This window comes from Ptychodera flava, chromosome 20 (genome assembly GCF_041260155.1).
Source record: "Ptychodera flava strain L36383 chromosome 20, AS_Pfla_20210202, whole genome shotgun sequence".
Lineage (NCBI taxonomy): Eukaryota > Metazoa > Hemichordata > Enteropneusta > Ptychoderidae > Ptychodera > Ptychodera flava.
Window position 1 is genome coordinate 12,135,730 of NC_091947.1, and position 20,684 is coordinate 12,156,413.

At 36.0% G+C, this 20,684-nt stretch overlaps 1 protein-coding gene across 1 annotated transcript; it reads right to left on the bottom strand.

The window, feature by feature from the left end:
• Positions 1-6,771: 6,771 nt before the first annotated feature.
• On the bottom strand, positions 6,772-20,536 carry LOC139120051 (pyridine nucleotide-disulfide oxidoreductase domain-containing protein 2-like). The gene is made up of 14 exons (XM_070684081.1): positions 20,414-20,536; positions 19,189-19,369; positions 17,916-18,009; positions 17,151-17,224; positions 16,328-16,468; positions 15,323-15,476; positions 14,827-14,986; positions 13,555-13,696; positions 13,043-13,250; positions 10,961-11,117; positions 10,036-10,190; positions 9,490-9,596; positions 8,966-9,086; positions 6,772-7,629 (listed from the first exon to the last, which is right to left on the bottom strand). Exons 2-14 carry the CDS (start codon positions 19,348-19,350, stop codon positions 7,556-7,558), a joined length of 1,749 nt encoding a protein of 582 aa, XP_070540182.1. The 5' UTR covers positions 19,351-19,369; positions 20,414-20,536; the 3' UTR covers positions 6,772-7,555.
• Positions 20,537-20,684: the final 148 nt, after the last annotated feature.

Here is a 20,684-nt window from a genome sequence, read left to right on the forward strand (position 1 = left end):
CTATTAGTGCTTCAACTAAAAAAGGTTAGTAATCATAGATGAATAAATTTAAATACTAATTTGCATAAATTAACACAAAATTATCACAAATTACCATTGGAAGCAGTAGAAGTAGGCTTTATATTGTTAAAGTCTGCTAGTAAAAGCACATTTCTATTAGTGCTTCAACTAAAAAAAGGTTAGTAATCATAGATGAATAAATTTAAATACTCATTTTTAAATACTCATTTGCATAAATTAACACATAAACCAAATTTTATAGGAAAGCTTGAACTGTACCAAAGTAGATTATAAACAATGCTACAATGAATGCTAAATGAATTGGTGCGGAAAAGGGGAAGGCAGCTCCACACACCATACTATTTTTGCGGATATTCAGTGTTTTCCTATGTTACTCGTAATATGTTTTATATTTTCGTCTTCTATAATTTTGGACACAGTGTTGGGACACTATGGCGAAGCAAAAAGTTTACAACGAGGTAAAAGTAGGCTCCGTGTTTCATACAGCTCTCTCAACATTATACACGTGCCCGAACACAAATATAACCGGTCTAATAACTGGCAAACGAAAATACCACAACAGTCTTACAAGGAATACAATCTCTAACAGAAAGAGACCAAATACAACAAGCAAAGAAGCTCCTCGGACGTTTCGAAGAAGAAGTCAAATAACAACTTACACATAAACTCAAATATAAGTTGTTACGTACAAAAAACTACTTCCCCAAACGAAAACAAAGGGCTCTTTTTCAGGGCCACCAAATTTTTCAGCAAAAGAACTACATTGAAATACGATGGCCAGGCCGCCATCATATTCAAAATACACACAGAGAAAATTTACCAGATTGAGGAAATCTTCTCTGATAATGGAAGCAAAAGAAAAGAATTAATTAAAGAAACAAACAAAAATAAGACGCAAACAGGCGTACCAAATACAAATCCCTAAGAACACTAAATGTATTAAAATATCTCTCGGAATATAAACAGCACGATTGGAACTAATTTGGGATAATTGGATTTTCATATTTTGCGAATTTCTGAAAAGTGTACATGTTCGGTCCCATATAGCTGAATGTTGTAGTATCGCAAATTACTCATTAAAACAAGTGTGTAATATAACAGAAAAACAGATTAGATTACATTTGAAGATTCAATCGACATTACGTCACCATCCAATTATCCCAAATTAGTTCCAATTGTGATAACTCCTGAAATAACATTGAATAGAAGCTTACAATTTATTCCTGGAAAATTCCGAAATTCATTTCAATACAACCAAATCTAACCTAATATAGGCAGAAAAAATGCCATTAAAACACTATCAAATTGAACCATAACATTACCATAAAACCATTCGATAAAGACAGGGGAAATGGAATAGAAATATCAAATTAAACAGATTACATTGAAGAAAGTCACAGACTTTTAAGCCAAAAGAGATTACGATACAAAAGCGCATGTAAATGACAGCGACAACACAACCAGAAAACTACACGGACATGTACTAAAATAAACAAATAGACAAATGATACGTTCAAATATCATGATCCCTTGAATACACATAATATGCACACCAACGCAGTATCCACTCCAAAAATTCAAAAAAGTCACCAGCATCAGCAAAATTCATTTGTCGTCATGGTCCAAATTATTTATGGCTGCTCTAGCCCAACACACAAAATATCGGAATACATAAGATAGACTATTTCTTAAAACTGATTGTACAAAACCAGCCAATGTACATTAAAGACGCATCGGACTTTACCAACAAACTAAGCAAGATAACAATACAACATAATGCATTACTAGTCACTCTGGATGTAATCTCGATGTACACAAATACTCCACAAACTGAAGCAAGCTGTCACAAACGCACTTGATTCAGTTTCAACTATCAATTACAGCTGTAAAATATAAAGAAAAGATCGAAGCGTTCCACTAAAGAATGACTAACAATATTTCTGCAACATAACACGGTTGAATTTAACAGAAACGTCTATCAACAGATTTGTGGCTGTAGCCTGGGTTCACCAGTTTCGCCGGAAATCGCTGATACAACATTCTACAACCTTGAAACTAAGGACATTAAACTACACAAAAGCAGACTTTCCTTTTGGAAACGATTCAGAGATGATGTTTTCATGATCTATATGGGAACAGAAACTGAGCTGAATGTGAATTTTTGGCTAACATCAAGAAGTTACACTGAACTTTCAAATCTACAATAGAGTATTCTCCTCAAAGTGTCATAATGATTTACAAAGTCAACGATACAATAAAGGGAGAATTCTCGACACAAAAACTCACACCAAAATAACTGACCATTTCAATATCTAGCCAGAAACTCGTGCGACCCAAAAGGTATTTTTACTGGTTTAATTAAGGTAAATTGCTGAGATATGCCCGTGTAACAACATATAATAATAACCAAGACTTTGACAAGAAAGTTGAATTTTCAACAAAAAACAAAAACAAAACAAAAACAAGGTTATAAGACCACGTAAATCGCACAATCAGAAAAAGGAAGTTGGACACACAAAGTGCGAATCGTACCTCAAACTAGGGAAAATCAATAATAACAAAACTAATATACATACGCAACCAAATACAGTCCACAAATTAGAACAATCGATATAATAGCACTAACGATGAAATGGAAAATAATTAAAAGCGATGAACGTCTTCAGCTTTTGTTCCATGAAAAAAACCAATAATAGCATACAAGAGAAACAAAACTTAAAAGATGAATTACTTGTAGTAAGAGCCAAAATCAACGCAAAGGATCAACGAAAAAAGAAAAAAAACCCGAATGAACACATAAGTAAAGAACAAGAGAGTTCAACAACATCCAAAGGAAAACAGGCCATACACAGACAATACAAAAATACAATCTCACACTGGATGGGATTCAGATCCAAATATATCAGTAATAGTTTCGTTACTAAATGAACAAATGTAATTCTGGAGGTCATACACGAACAAAATAAGGATAACAATATTAAGAGACTGAAGAAGATCTCACATTTCAGAGTTTCGAAATGGATCACAAATGATTTTTGACACCACAGACCGAACGACGAATCGTCATAGTAAATCAAAAATAATTAACCCCCCCCCCCCAATACACATATTAAGAGTAACATACGAAAAAATTGAACATCCTCAAATATAGTATGGTGTGTTGAGCCGCCTTCCCCTTTTTACCTTTAGAGAACCCGAGTAACTTTGGAAATATCTTCTATAAGTTATTGTACTCCAAACCCATAGTCTTTTTCTGATACACAAAGTGTGGCTAATCATGGATTCAATGTGATGTCAGCAGATTCCATATCAACCTCGAAAGTAGTGTAAATCACAACGTTTTCTTCTTAAATGTACATAAAATGCATTGATAGTCGAGCTAGGAAAAAGTTCCCACCTTACTTAATCATTGTTTCGGTTAGAAAATCACAACTCAGGTTGGTTTTAGCCAAGGCATAACGATCACTAACTTACTTAGAAAGATAACAGAGTCTCTTGGAGAGTGAAACACAATTACCAGAACACTGTTCGCATCAGTTTATATCTTTTTACCAGTAAACAGACAAGTACTCGACAATGGGCGAAGGCTAAACTAGTCGGTTGCTTATATGTCTGATTATCAACATTAAATTTGCAACAGAAAAAGAAGTTTATGTACGTGCAACTATTAAAACTGATGTAAAGCTACTGTGTTAAAGTACAGTAAATGATAATAATGTAGAGTTACGCTTAACAACGAATTGTTTACAGCTGGCCGCCATCTTGAAATTATGCAAATTAGCATGTTCATTCAAATAATATATGCCAACATTTATGTTCCAGTTTGCCGTTAGCAACTGCTTGGTGATTAAACGAGAAAAACAAAGTTACAGTATGTATAAAGCAATTTGAGTCTTCTTTCTCATACAAAGTGCAATAAGCTGGCGGCCATTTTGATTATGCTAATTTTCTCAAATTGCTCAATGCTGACATAAGGCCAGTAGTTATACTTCTTTTTGTGGTGGTCTTGGCAAACGAAATCAACCAAGAAAAAAACTTAAGACCACAAAGCAAGGTTTACCCCACTGGCAGCTGGCTGCCGGACATGTTTACAGCTAGCCGCCATCTTGAAATTATGCAAATTAGCATGTCATTCAAATAATATATGCAAATATTTATGTTCCAGTTTTCCGTCAGCAACTGCTTGGTGATTAAACGAGAAAAACAAAGTTACAACATGTATAAAGCCATTTGAGTCTTCTTTCTCATACAAAGTGCAATAAGCTGGCGGCCATTTTGATTATGCTAATTTTCTCAAATTGCTCAATGCTGACAGAGGGCCAGTAATTAAATTCTTTTTTTTGGTGGTCTTGACAAACGAAATCCACCAAGAAAAAAACTTAAGACCACAAAGCAAGGTTTACCCCACTGGCTGCCGGACTAAAAATGTAAAGTGTGGAAAGGAAAGTGAAACATATTACATCTTTTATGACTCTCATCACTACTCATAAAATCCACATCAATATGGAAGTTATAAAACTTGCCCACTGACAATGGTGTCTGCCTGGCAGGCCTGCCTGTCAACAAACTGTCTGCGATGCTTTACCGCACAACCGCTTCATCAGCTCTGTCTGCCTTGTGTATAGCAGTATCTGCCCCTTCATTTGTCTGCTTTTAAGAGTCTCCTGATAGAGTGAAACCTGTCTAAACCGAACACTGTTCAACTGAACCCTGTCTAAAACGATCCATTTTTAATAGAACTATTTTAAAAAGACTTCTATAAACCGAACACCACTCAAACCAAACAATTTTCTCAGTCCAAGAAGGGTTCAGTTTAGATCAGGTTTTTACTGTTACTTGGTTAACTTCAAGATATACATTTTTCCAATATTTTAATAACGACAGTGCTTTACCTGTGGCTTTTCATTGCTGTGAGTATACAGTAAGTCCCAATCATAAGTGTTGAAACCGACTAAAGACACATTGCTTGTCAGATACTTTTTAAAAGTTTTTATTCAGGTAAAACGTGGCTCATAAAAGACACATGATCACATTTATTTACATTTGCAGCTCAATCAATATATATATTCGTATAATGATGTATAAATTAAAGCTTAGTTGGACAGCCTGTGCCAAAAGGAATGTATGAGAATCACAGTACAGAAGCAAAAATAACAAAAAAGGTTTATACCCACCTTGTATGCTATACACAACTTGATGCTTGATGCTTCTAATCACACTTAAAATGCTTGAGATAAACACAGGTGATTCATCAATGTTTCACTTGTTCAAATTCAGAGTATTCTGCTTTGATATTGGACCCACATACAAGATGTCTTATACGTATATGCAAATGAACTAATTATGATATGTCACACTCATCAAACTTCCAACATGGCGAAGTGTATGATTTAAACATGCCATGCTAGTCAAACTTGCCTCATAAGCAAAAGTAATTATGTCAAATGTACCTTGGAAGTCTGATCAAATCAATAACATTCAGTTTTGTTCTCGGCCTAATTAGAGAAAGTAATTAAATATGTAAATAGTCATTATGATATGTCATACCCGTCAACTTCCATTGTGACTTAAAGTAAGCATAGGCACTACAGGGTAGAGTCTCATCAAATTCGGTGGATTCACTTTTGACATGCAGCCTAATTTCAGAATTTCATATATATAATATACGGCATCATGCAGCCTGGTATATCAAAATTAGTGATACAATTTACCATAACAGAGTAAAGATGTCTTTGTGTAATATAAAATTGCATGGCATTAATGTAAACAAAATTTTGTAATTCATCAAGCAGTAAATTTAGGAAAACAAATAATTGACTTGAAGGTCTTTGGTTGTGTTCCTGTACAAATCATCACCAACATGTAAAATTCTGACTGGCTGTTATTGAGATTTTCAGCAAGTTTACACTTTTGCTGCTCATTGGCATACCTTTGGTACATAACTTCATTTGAACAGATTGCCATTTATAGTTGAGCATGCATGTACACACCTAATACAAAAGTGAAATATGCAGCCGTTGTCAAGTTCTTGCAATTGGACCAGTGAATCTAAGAAACAGCTATTTGGCATTTTTTGACCAAAAACAGCAAAAATTATCCAAATAATACAATATTGCCGGTTTTGTAACAGTTTGAACAAAACTGATATAGATAATCCCTAAGAACCTGAATATCAAATTTCAAAACAATGAGACAAGGGATTTCAGAGATATTTTGACCAAATGACCCCAAAATACAAATATGCACAGTTCACCACAAGTTGAAGAAACTCAATTAAGTTTACCCAAGGATCAAAGATTATTTTTTGACCGAAAATGGAAAAAATTGCCCCATAAATACAAACTAAAACTTTCACCATAATTTGAACACATCTGATTGACGTCATCCATAAGATCATGCATACAAAGTTTAAAAGCAATCTGACAAGCAGTTTCAGAGATTTTTTTACCAACAATGGGAAAAATTGCCCCAAATATATAAATATGAAAATTCACCACAATTTGAACAAATCTGACAGAGGTCAATCCTAGGATTATGCATAGTAAGTTTCAAAGTAAAAAAGCAGTTTCAGAGCTATGATTTTTGACTAAAAAAATGGGAAAAATTGCTCACAAATACAACTATGAAAATTTCACCACAATTTGTTCAAATCTAAATAAAATCCGCTTAAAGAACCTGCATACCAAGTTTCAACCAAATTTGGCCAGTGGTTACAGAACTTAAGCAATTTGCAAGATTTTTCCTTTTTTTACCTCTCTTTGCATTTTTGACACTAAAATGTTCATTTGCACAAATTCACATCTCCAACTCTGGGTGCACCTGTACACCAAATACCAAGATGGCAGGTTTTGAAGTTTTTTGATGTGTTTTTTTGATCACATCACCATGCAAGGGGACATTCATGATTCTTGTTGATGATGGATTTTTTTCTTGAGATGAACTCTCGGTTTTTAAACAATATCATAACTGTGGTCAGCATAGTGATACAGGCTGTGTTGAAAAACAGAATACTGGATATGTTTATTTCAAGGTGTCCTTGGGAGTGGATCAAGAAAGTGAACTTGATAGAGGGAACAAAAATGTTGAGAAACGTAAACAGACAAAAGGTACAGCTGTCCTAACTGTAAAATGATTTTGTTGTTCTGCTCCAAAAACAACATTTCTACTCGTCAAGACAGCCTGTACGTGTGCGATATTCAATGTTATTGCAGACAGTTGCATCTTAGTGTGGACTTCAATTCAACACTGCAGACTATGAACTATGTGCTGCGGCTAGATTGATACTTGGTAATTTGAAATACTGTTGGGAGAAGAGGAAAAAACTGTACTCTTTTTGTTACAGAACATTGATAAAAATTCTATGAAACTCTACAGCTACTGTGACTTTAGATGAATATCAAATTTATTCCAAAAATCACGAGCATGATTTGTCATATTCCCATAATATGCTATCTCAATAAAAGTGAGCTATAGGTACTATTAAGGTTTTAAGAAAAATAATACTGTCAGAGTGCTATTTGAAAGACAAGGCTTTTCATTTGAATTTTTTGAAGTCTGCTAATGCTGTCAAAGCTGCACTTTTGCCTGGCGCCCCCATGACACCACCACCTGAGGAATAGAAAAACTCTGCATTAGTTTTTGCAAAAGAGGGTAAAAAATGGTGTTAATGGAGCCAGGAAGAGCAATTCTCCTTGTTGTTCCCACAGAGCAAAGACCATTTTAGTATTAACATAGACCATAGTCTTTTCCTAGGGTCTATGGTGTTATCTTGCATCGCAGATTTGTTAGCAATAGCCTTACTCTGGAATGAAATGTCACTCACTGACTTCGGCAGTGTTCTATGGCAATACAAGCAAATGCATGTGGATTAACACATGCACAGAAATACATAGACCAGTGTTCTCCCCAGGATTTTCTGATAGAATGGTGGCCAATTTGCATAACAATAACTGTAATTGTTATGGTAATGAGTTTATATTGTTCACCAAAATTAAAGAGTGGCGGCCACCACTATATAATTGCTCTGGGAAGAACACTGTAGACTGAAGATTCATCTCTCAAGGGTGTTCTCTAACCGCTCTCCCCTCTCGTCAGAGGGGGAGCGTAGAGAGCGCCCTCAAGTGACGGATCTTTCAGTCCAAGGAATACACTCAGTGCTATATTTATGCCCCTGGTTTCGTTTGTACTGAGGTCCATTTGAATTCCAGGTGTCACCTATTATGGCCTCACGTGCACAGCGCTGGTTGCTGTTGACAGATATTTATACAAACTTAATAAAAATCTGTTTTGCATCTTTTCACAGTTCCCAGTGGGATGACGTGTGATTTTTAAGTTTTCCACGACAAAGTGGCATAATTGGTTACTTTTGTAAATGTGTACTTTCAGGAAGTTGTTTCAGAAATTTCAGATAAATACCAGTATGAAGTTTTGTGCATTTAGGGCAAAAAATGATGTCATTCGCACAGACTGTCCTATTCTGGTGACATACAACAATAGTCTGCCACAGCAGGTGCATATCACACTTTGAACTCAGAACTTGACACGAGTCATATACTGATGCATAATTTTTTAAGAATTAAAGCTGCAACTGAACTATTTCGACAAAGAGAGTATAAACAATCTTCAATAGTGCATTGCGAATTTTTAACAGCATCCATTTTATCATAATTGCAAATTCAATATGCCCCCCCCCCCCCCCCCCCCCCCCCCCCCCCCAAACAGTGTGTAAATGTATCAAGAAAAGGAATTAGAATTTTGTCATCACTGAAGTCGAAAAGCAAAAACTTTCTTCAGGTTCCAAAAAAGGAAACTACACAGATCTATATTAGCAATTTCAGTAAGTTTGAAGGATGTTTACATTGATCTCTTTTCGGAGTATTTTCTTTCTGAAGAGATCCAGAGGAATCAGTTCACAGATAACAAAATAATTATGCAGAAACAATACCTGGATGAGCCCCACTACCACATAGATAAAGGCCTTGAATTGGTGATCTGTAATTGGCATACGATGGGACAGGTCGAACAAAATATAACTGGTCTAGTGACATGGCACCATGAAAAATATTCTGAAAAAAAGAAGGTTGATATAGTGATTTGGTTGAAGCCTGTGATGGAAGATGGCTTCTCTTCTTTGCCTCCTCATGTAGGTCATAAAATGGGTATGTGTGAGTAGCTCTCTCATATACTAGATCTTCAATCTAGTATGAGACAAGTTAGTGTAACATAAATTAAGCAAATACATGTTCACCCTAAGTAAAACCAATCTTATAGTTTCAGTATTGAGTGATATACATGTACATCAGTTTGTGAAAGCTAAGGTGATAGTGAGACCAAGTACCTATGAAACTTTCATTCATATTTTCCCCTCAAATATTGAAAAGGGACGAGTACATTGAGGACATATCGAGATAAAATTTCTGTTCTGGTTTGATGTCAAAGAATTTTGTTTGTTGGTTGCACTACACTTACTCCGCCAGTTAATCCAAATATTCTCTCCAAGTCTGGTGGGGTTAGAATGTCTCTTCCGATTACACTGTCTTTGAATCCTGGTGCATACTGTTCTATTACATCAAAGACTGTAGATCGAAGATCAAAAAATAAAGAAACTCAGTTCTCAAGTCTTTGCACTAGCTCTAGTCTTCCATCAGTGCAGAATAGATGACACATGTGTCAGACTGTTCACCTTACTCTCCAAATGAACGAGCTTCACACCTTAATCAAATTTCAACGTTTTCGTAAAGCAACATCTTGAGGAGAGGAGAAGTGACTCATCATAATGTAGGCACAGAGACTAGTTAAAATGAAAACACTATGCTACACTGCAGTCACTGCATCTTCTGCCATGAGTATTTATTCCACCATTTCTCTCTAAAACTTAATCGGCCCCCTTCATTTTCAATGTTGTTATTTGTCTCAAATACAGCAAATTGCAGATGAAGGGACTAGACATTGAATTGATCAACTCTGACTTTTCACTTTCACATACTACTTCAAAATTTGGCTACAATCACATACTTTTATCAGCATACTCATTTCTGAGATTGTCATCCCACTCCTGGCCGTCCTTCAAGGTGTACGGAGTGTACTGGGTGAAGAGTAAAATCACATGGCTGCCAGGTGGTGAGATGGTTGGGTCGCTGGCTGATGGTATGACCATCTCAATCATAGGCCTGAAATCAATAAACAGAAAACCCAGTGATGACAGTAGTACATTGTACTTGTCCTACTTTCAAGTTGTGGAAGAGTCTCACCAAAGCTATGCTTTTCATTGACTGATGCTACGCAAGATGAGTACAACTTGGTCTTGCAGTGTAATTCTAAATGATTAGTTACTGTGTCACCCTTCAAGTGTTAAAGACAAGATATGTTCAACTTGAACTTGGTTTTAACATGAAACTGTCTCAACAAATGGAATTATGGAAGAACTTTCTTTGACCAAAATACAAGAGATGGACTGGAATAGGTTATCCAGACTGCTTGAATTCAAATGTGTGTCTGTTTTCCGTAGACAGAAAGCCATTAACCCATGGTATCAGAATAGTTGGCCCATGTCAAGATCAGTAGACATCAAAATTGGATACAAATAAAACAGATTTCATGGGGCTTTCAGCTGGTACTACCCGGTAGTATTCTGCTCCTATCCCTAACACTGATGACTCCCTAGGTCACCAGCAATTAATCTTAAACTATTTCTGTGTCCACCAAGTACCAATCTTTACTCTAGACTGAAAGATTCAGTCGTGCGCGGCCGCTCCGACACACTGCAACCTACGGCCCTTTCCCAAAGTACTAAAGTAAAGGGTCGTAGGTCGCAGTGAGCTGGAGTACCCACACACGACTGAATCTTTCACAGTCTATCTTTACTCTTGTCAAATGATTTCACCCAGTACACATGATAAGGCCAAATTGTTGAAGTTTTAACCAGTGATGTGTAACTCACTTTGTGGGTATGAGACCAGCGTTTGCTTCTGTGTAAGCCTGATCAAGGAAATCCATTGATTCACAGTTGAGATGGATGGTACAGCCATGATGTGGGGAGGGGGTACCGTCAGCTTTGTTTGGAATGGCTGTGAAATTTGGCAGCTTGTCTACAGCCACTGTGAGGGACATGATAGAACACAATATGAACATATATACATGTGTGTGTTAGCATGAGAAATATGATTAAATGGATCTTGTTTTCATCTACCTTCCCAAGAGTAGATCTCTTCTTTGTATTGGACTGTCATGGACAATTTTTCCAATGATCATGTCACTTTATCTCACCAAACCCAAAGAGTTTCACTAAGAGTATGTCTTCCGTACATTGGCGATCACAGATAATTTTTACGTCATCATATCGCTTTATGTCACAGAACCCCAACAATGGCAGTGAGTTTTTTCACCCTCTCAAACATGTAATTGGCATCTCATACAGCATTTCCACAGCTCATCTGTAAAATTGTAAAATGCTAGCAAAACTTGACATTTGTTGAGCAGATTCCCCACAAACCAGTCAAAGTTGCGAATAAGATTAGAAACATCAGCAAGGCGCAGAGGTTGACTTTTCAAATTTCACCCAATACATGAAGGTATTAACATCTATCACATTTTAGAAAGATAAAGCATTCATAAAACTGATGTGGATACTAAAATTGCAAAGTAAACACTATGAAAGACCATTCATCCCATACATAAGGAACAGCCTTCTATAGCTGTGAATAAATGTGTGATTGACACGTATTTCCTCCTCCTCTAATTCATTAGGCATTGTTCAAACACTGTAAAGATAGATCTAAAATTTGTTATTGTTCTTTGTAATGGCATGAGAAACATACAATAATACAAGGTTACAACATATTGAATAACCCAGTATTCAACTTTGTATTCAGCATGTACGTATAACATGCATTGTGATTGTCTGCATGATTTCCGTTTAACCCTTTCACAACCATGGTTTGACCTAAACTCACTGTCATCAATAGCAAGTGTGGACATGTCCACTTGGAATTAGGGTGAATAGGTTCAAACAATACCATAGAAATGAACATCATATCAATATGACATGCATTGATTTTGACTGACAAAAATTTATCTACTTTTTTGGCAAGATTTTAAAGGCCTTTGCCAGTGTCAGATTGTCTAGCAGGAACATCTACTTATTAGATTACAATTTTCAATGGAATCTACTTATTAGATTACAATTTTCAATGGAAAACAAAAAGCTACGATACTCCATAATCCTCTTATAGACTAAAACAAACGATCCCGGGGATCAAGTCCCTGGCCTGTAACAATGCAAGTGTGGTGATAAAGAATGTGTTCAAAAGCTTACTGACAGGAACATCAATTTAGATGTTGGCTAATCCTTGTTAAATTAAATAAAAATTGAACAAAATACTACAGGTACATATAGGATAGTATGACAGTTGTGCCAAAGGAGTGTCTTAATCTCATTTGCTGTGGAGATTTCGACCCTTCTGGAGGCATGTCACAGGATAACAATAATTGTTAATGTTATTTTTCATCTTTCATGAGCTTTAATCACATCCCTAATTTGCCTGTGAGAAAGACAAAAGAAATGTGAATTGTCTGGATTCTTTCCAGGTATCTTGTTTTACAATTGTAAAACCTGTTATTGCACATACTATTAAAGTAGACATAGGAAATTATGATGTACTTAAGAAACCAATTAATTCTTGTGTTTCTGCAAAAACACTATCGAATAGTTCATACATATCAAAAATGCAAACGAAAGCATCATTTCGGACTGATGGAAATCACTCCAAAATTCTGGTAGTCAAAATGGGGTTAAAGACCCCATAATATTAATTTTTTCTGGTGAGTATACTATGCTTCTACAAACCTCATGAAAAAGTGTTAATCTACATTTTTACTAATTGTACAGAAAATGTTGTAATTTATGTCCACGACGTCAGATGGTCCAGGCTATAGAGGGTGCTATTCCATACGGAATGCCTACCATATGACTTAATATCATCATCCTATACAAGACTAAGAAGGTTATTTCACTGTAGCTTACCATTTATTTTGGTGACAGGGGATGTGTAATCAATCTTGTGCACTTGATCTAGGAAGTCCTCTGACAAAGCCTCACTCGGTACCAAATTACAATACGTTACCTTTGCTGTGGCATTTGAAAGCACCATCTTTGACTTGATTTCAGTGCCATCACATAACACCACACCACAGGCAGAACCATCCGAGTTGAGAAGTACCTTGTCAACTGGCTGATATAAAGACAAAATCACAGATAAATTCCTCTCTGCAATTCCACCATCCATACTTGTGGCTTGTAAAATGTATTTTCTCATGTTGCTCAGCTCTACAAAAGTTGCCCCACCTTGTACATGGCACCTTCAACAGCATAAATGAAGTCCTGTTGTCAATTATATATTTGCATAATATATTAATTGCTGATTATTTCCTCGATAAACATAATTTTTTCGTTGATGAAATACTTTGTAATAAATAAAGCCTCCATCCTTGTAACAAAAGTTTGTCACATAAAGGAAACAAAAAGACCTATCCTACCTTGTCTGTGAGTATGGTAGCGCCATGAGATTGAGCTGACCTTGCTATACTGGCAGACACGGCACCCATTCCACCCTCTGGATAACCCCAGGCACCCTTTTTGCCCTCCAGTTCACCCATGACATGGTGCAGTAACACATAGCTAAAGTGAATAAAAAACATTGGTACTTGTAACGGAGTAAACCAAACAGAATTCAAATAGAAAAAAAGAATTTGGTGACTTATTATAAGTGTATATTTTCACTTGATCAATACTCATCGTACATTGTCTTTCAAGTTTGAATGAAATTGGTACATGGTTCAGGTATGTCTCAGAAATGGCTGGGGACAGATGGATTGATACATGGAGGCCACTACATTAGCCCCCACCTAACCCTACCCTGGACTTTTTTTCATGGGGACCAAAAACAAATTACTTTGTGATAGAATTTGCATAAAATATTATAGGTAGCAGTTGGACTCCTGCTTGTAAACATGCACACCAAACTTTCATTCTCATTAGATTCAAATCATGGTTGAATGGATAAAATGTAACAAACAGCAATAAAAAGCATTTCTAAAGGACCCTGTTACAGTTTAGTTCATTTTGCTTGCTACAGAGCAACACCATCATATCTTGATGTTATATACACCAAGCTATTTATTTACCCACATCTCCTTTACACTTACAGCTAAAAGTACCTGACAATTTGTACAGAATTTTTGTATGAACAAGACTGGTTACAAGATCTAGTAGTGACAGTATTCTCATGAATAGCTGATATCATTACCATGGATGAACTAAGCAATGAGACACGCTGTTAAATCATGATCAGAAAAACCACTGATGAATTTAGACAACAAGTCCATGTGGCATAATTACATTCACTGGAAAGCCTTGTGGAAGGATCAAACATCATTGATGAACATCACCAATGAAAGTAGTAAATAATTAACCCTTGAGCGCTGATTGTTTGAAATTTTTCCCACCAAAATTATAGTGTGCAACATTTTACCAATTTTGTGAATTTTTCTGTAATTTTTTGACAATTTTGGACCAAATTAACATCACTATTTATTGGCTTCTGATTTTTAGCAAAATTTTAGCAAAAATTAGAAAAAAATTGACTGGCGTATAATTTGGTATTGGCAACAAAATTGGCTGTGGCGCTTAAACAGTTAAGCTATTTACTCATATAGAAGGATACATGTATGGATTGGATAAATGACTTTTTTCTATTATATGCTAAGTTGTTACCATGGGGAGCATCAACTTTGCCATCTGTATCTTACCCACTTCCTGGGGTTTTTGGACTGAGCATGGCACCAATCACAGCGTCTGTAGCAAGGGTTGCTTTCAGTGGTTCAGATTCAAACCACCTGTTGAGTATTTTGGTTGTCGGTGCCGTCAGTAACTCGTAGAATGATGGGGCTTCACTTCCAAGCTGTCTACCTGCACAAAAACAAGAACAAGAGATCATTAAAGCATTCAAGATAAATCTCTTAATTTATTAATCAAATATTGATGAGTTACTGCTTCTGTTAACACACTGGCCATCTTTTGAGATCATAGATGACAGAAATGCCTTTTAGACTAAGACAAAACTCAGACATTGTTGTATGAAAACAATCAAACATTCTTGTATAGAAGCTGTTAGTTCTTGACCCAACTCTATTCTGTTCTTCTTTAAAAATTCTGAATTGTACTCATACTTACAAACGACTAGAATCAACTTTGTATTTTCATTATTTGCTACACCTATAACAATCATACTGCCACCTATCTCACCAAGTGATATCACTGACTTGATAGTGGGAAGAGAACTCAGTCGTTCTGTCAGCGATCCCTTGGTCAGTCTGGCAATGTCCACAGGCGGTGCATCCAGTAATGGTTCTATTGCTTCTGCCATGCGACCAATGGTTTCTTCATACTCAAAGAAGGCCTGCGGAAAGTGTCAAATTTTAATGCGCTGTCAGTCTGCTGAATTTTTATAGTCCTCAAATTTAAACATCTTGCAGTCACTAAACAACATCAAAAATTTAATGAAGAGTCACAGATATCACAAGAAGAAAGCAAATAGGCTGTGTGTCATCACCTCCACACTTGAACACTCACCTACCTTACTTTGAACTTGAAAAAATGATCAAGAAATGAGCACGCAAAAAATGCAGGTCACTGTCAGCTTCCCATTGTAACATTTCTATTATTTTCTTGCAGAATTTTTACTGAGGTACATGAACACAGGTTCTTAGCTGTGCTGCGCAAAGTTTTCTGTTCCTATCTAACAATATTGCTTTGGTACACATTGGCAGAATTTGGGTGAGATGACTTTATAACCCAAGCAACAACATCTAGATGATGTCCTTGCTAAAGATATCACAGATCTTAAGATGAATCTTTGAATATGTAAATTTGCTATGGCTGTGATGTGGCACGTTGTCTGATTTTGCCAACTTTGGATGGAATTCCACTATGGAAGCTTCTTAGTGTGTTTGCAGAAAAAACAAGAGTGCTGCAAATTATACTTAAACTGATTGTTTGAGAGTGTGTGCTGTCAGAGGACTACTGTACTTTCTTTCAACACTATCCTGCACAACTTTCCTACATGTGTTTCTGTATATAATTCAAACATAAACGTTGAAAAGAAAGGGAGAGTAAGACCAAATTACATGTGTTTTTGTGTTGGGTTGACAAGTCCACTCTTACATTTTGGAACAACTTTTATTTTACGTATCAAAGCTAGATCTTTATAGAGGGAAACTCGGGTGAGGGGGGTCTGGGTTGACACACTACCTTAGCATCTCTGGTTGAAAACTTGGCGATCTCATTATAAGTTTCCTCTTTATTCCAGCTCATCAACAGGTAGCTGTTTTTACCATCTAACATCGGAGTGAAGGACGAATGTTCACGAAGGTATACTTTGAGGCCATGTTTCTGCAATGACAAAAATTGGAGAAAACATAACTTTTAGTTGAATTTTACTTGCCTAAAAACAATGACACAAGTATGAAGACAGTGTAACAACCTAATACTTTTTATCTAAGCATGTCATTGACTGTATTTCTTTAACCTTTTCACCCCAATTCCGTGTATAGAGGTCCACACTTACCACTGATAACAATGGGTTTGGACCAAACCATGGTGGTGAAAGGGTTAAAAGCTGGTACATGTACAAATTATGTAAAGGTTTGTTCACTAGATTTCTTCAGATGGAATTACATGTATTAAACCATACTACAAGAAAGCCGGTATTCTGATCAACTGACAAAGTCTGATGGGCAAGTATTGGAGGATACATGTACAAATCAGAGGTCATGTCTGTATACATTACATCACTGACCAAGATGCTGGTTGATTTTGTCTTCCATTTTGAATTGATTACTTTCCTATTGTTTCACAGTGATGTGAAGAGGTTACAAGAAAATTGTCAACTGGACTGTCATTCAGTTGTACAGGACTTCCAACAAAAATTATTTGAAGATATTTTATGTATGTCTGTTGGCTGACACTGTAGTTGTTTGTATTGTCAAGCTGATGGAACTGGGTAAAATTAACTCATCCAAGTGTGTCTGACATGCACCGATACCATATAAATGTGAAATTGATGAAGCCATACCTTCAATTCCAGTTCTTGGTAAATCTGAGGTCTCAGTAAGCTAAGCACGTAGGAAGCTCTGGAAAACTTAAAGCCTAAGGACAGAAAATATTAAATGTCTACACACTATACGATCACATTTTGTGATTGTAAATTGTTATTTAATATTCATTGAACATTGGCAGAGTTGCCACATTGAACATTTGCAGAGTTGCCAGCATTCCTGTTGAATGCTACTGTCAACTTACAAGCTAACGTAGTTGTACATGTAAAATAATTACTTTTGCAAGCTTAAACCATGGAGGTAGAAGGGCACTACCTCAATGCTGAAACTCACAGCAAGTATCCACAGTACACCTCTAACAAAAGGTCAAAGGTCAACAAAGTTAAACCATAAACCACAATAGAAAAATTACTTTGCTATCTTTTAAGGCCATCTATACAGTTACAAAATGGACTCCTATTTCAATTATCTTTTACACCCATAATATTACATCATGATTACATGTCACCTATAATGCATGAAATCACTATATCTCACTGAAGAAAATATACAGGCCAATGTTAAAACTAAATGCGAAAATGGCAAATCAAAGTATCTATCAAAATACATAAAAGGAGGATTACAACTACCAGTGCATTAACCTTTGACCCTATCTATCAGCTCAGACTTCCTTTTATGGGACTCATAAATTAAAATTTCTCAGCTCTATGAGGTGAGTTGACAAAATACAATCATTATGCTCAATCAATTTCTCAAAATAATTCATTTTATAGAGTACCAACCTGGAACAATTTCTTCCGTAACAGCTGCACCACCAATCACGTGTCTACGTTCAAGAACCAGTGTTTTCAAACCACCCTTTTGTAAATAAGCTGCCTAAATAAAGGGCACAGATGAATGGAAAAACATATTTGAGTCGTATTCATTCTGATTTCTTCCAAATTTAACCGTAATGCAAGTAAAATGAGCATTACTGTAAGACCATAATAATCATAAAGCAGCTTTAAACCATGCATAATAACCTCATTAATCACTATATACTGCAGACTTTTTTATGATTTACCACAATAAACTGGCAGGAGTCACCTCCTTTCAACCATTGTGAAGATTGTGATAAATCAACAAGTGACCCATGAAACCTCATAGGAGTCTTACACTTTACATAACTTTTTTGTGTGTTCTGAGTTAAAAAACTTGATATATCCTTATTTACTATTTACACCATACATATAAATAATACTGTAATACTTTCCATGACTGAACGCCATCTGAGAAACATTTTCCAATGCAATAATCTTTCACAATACATCTTGCACTAAATTTAGTTCTCTTTTTGCTCGAAGTTTTTGTGAAACTCTGTTAACTCAAAAGTAAAGTTAATCAGTGAAGTTTTAATCAATGTCATACTGCTACACTCTTGATGACAAAGTTGCAGAGTTTTGCAAAATCAGAGTAAACTGAAGAACATTTGGTGCATAACATACTGCATTGAGTGAACCTTATGCTAGGGTGTACCCTTCATTAGAGCAGCTCTTAAATCACTTGTATGAGCACAGCAATACATATGTGTCGACTGATGTCTGCAAACCAGGCCAATGTATGTTTTGCCCATGGCACCAAAATGTTGCTGAGCAATGTTACTGACTTGTCCAACAAAATTGACAAACATAATTCCAAAACACACAGACAATGAGGAATACTGGATTTACAATAAATGATACAAAAAATTCCACCACATCCTTGACGTCTGCATTCATTCATGCACTATGAAAGACACCACATGACACTTAGGGTTACATGTACCTCCATGAACACTAGCTGAGCCCTATGTTTTCCAATATATTTCAGGTGTATAAAAATTATGAGGATGTACCAAATGATAGCATATAGCGGTTAATGCCATTTTGTGTTTTTTTCTTTTCTTTATCATCTTGAAATTTTTATCACATCTTTTTATTTACCTATCTATGTATGTACCAATACACAATGCCATATGGCAGCATATTATCATAGATGAAATGAAAAAATGTGATTGGGAGACTAAGCTATACTTACAGTTACTAAGCCGTTGTGACCTCCACCGATAACTATTGCATCATACTCCTGATTCAGTGGATCTTTGCTTCTGCTGACGGCACTTGTACTAAGAAGTCGGGTAAGCCCATGATACCTCTGGTAAATTCCAAGTCTAACCCCTGTCAGTAGTCTTAGACTCATACTGCTCTGGAGGAAAGAGCTACAAAGTAGACAAACAAAACATATCATTATTTGTGAGCTCATCCCTTTGTCCGGAATTAGTTGTGGGAGATTCCACTTTACCACCATGGGTTTTGAAAGTCTTTCTTTTTGCTCATGTAAACTCCATATTAAAGTTCAAGTAACTGTATGCCTTAATTTTGACCCATATTTTTGTGAAGTGCATGGAAGTCATTTTTTTAAAAGGTACCAACAAGTTCTACAGTCTGCTATGAAGAGCGTGTGGAAATTTTAAAAGGCAGACCTCAATCCTGGTTCTCACATTAATGCTTGTTGATATATAGTGTTCATGTGATTTAAAACCTTTGCTATTCTTTGAAAGTTGTTTCAATTCTTCAATTTTTTTTTTTCAGCACAAAAGCTGATTCACATGATTCAAAGGTGGAGAAGGCATTTATTGTCTACACAAAATGTGTCAGTACTGAGTTATTTGGAAGGTTAACAGTAGAAATGAGTCAACAAAAAGAATGCATCTGTGTTCTTAAATCTTTTTACCCAATAACAATGTAAACAACAACAACAACAACATTAAATACCCAGATATTCCCTTTAGTATCTACATGCACAAACAAAAAAATGAAAAAAAAATTGTGAACATTTAATGTTCTGGTCTAGACTCGATCATTTGTTATCAGCTTTTTGATACAGAGGTAATATTGACAAAATAGGAACAATCATGGCACAATCACAATAGAGATTGTAAATTTCTGTCACAAATGATACATCGCTTTCTATTCTGTTCTCTTCTATGTTAGAAATTGATGCCAAACTTGTGCTGCATGCTGGGAGAGCTCAAAATTTATTGAAACAGCTCAATATCTTGGCAATATTTTCGGTACAAACTGTTCCCTCTCCCCCACAAGAAGAGTGGAATAGCCCAAAGTTGCTGGGGTTGTCATGTTGCATGTTGCGGCGTTGATGCTCCCATGTTTACTTTAGTTCATACCTTTTCGAAGCGCACACTTCAAATCTACAGTCGTAAACGATTCAGATGATCTTGACATAAAATAATTAGCATACGTACCTTACATCTGCATGATCTGTTAAACGTTTGTTTTCAGAACTAAAGTGATGACTTCTGTAACGAGTTACCTCTGTGTACTACAGTAAGCGCGGTGGCGGTGGAGTACGTGTCAAAGGTTATCGGTGGTTATCTGCATGATGTTGGGTACCCCTAACTTACGCATTAATATTTAAGGTAAATATATATCATGATAAGTGCATTCTTACTTCTCTTTCAGCAATGTTAAATTCGAATCTGATAAACCAGTATTACCAATCTATCTCCAATGCAT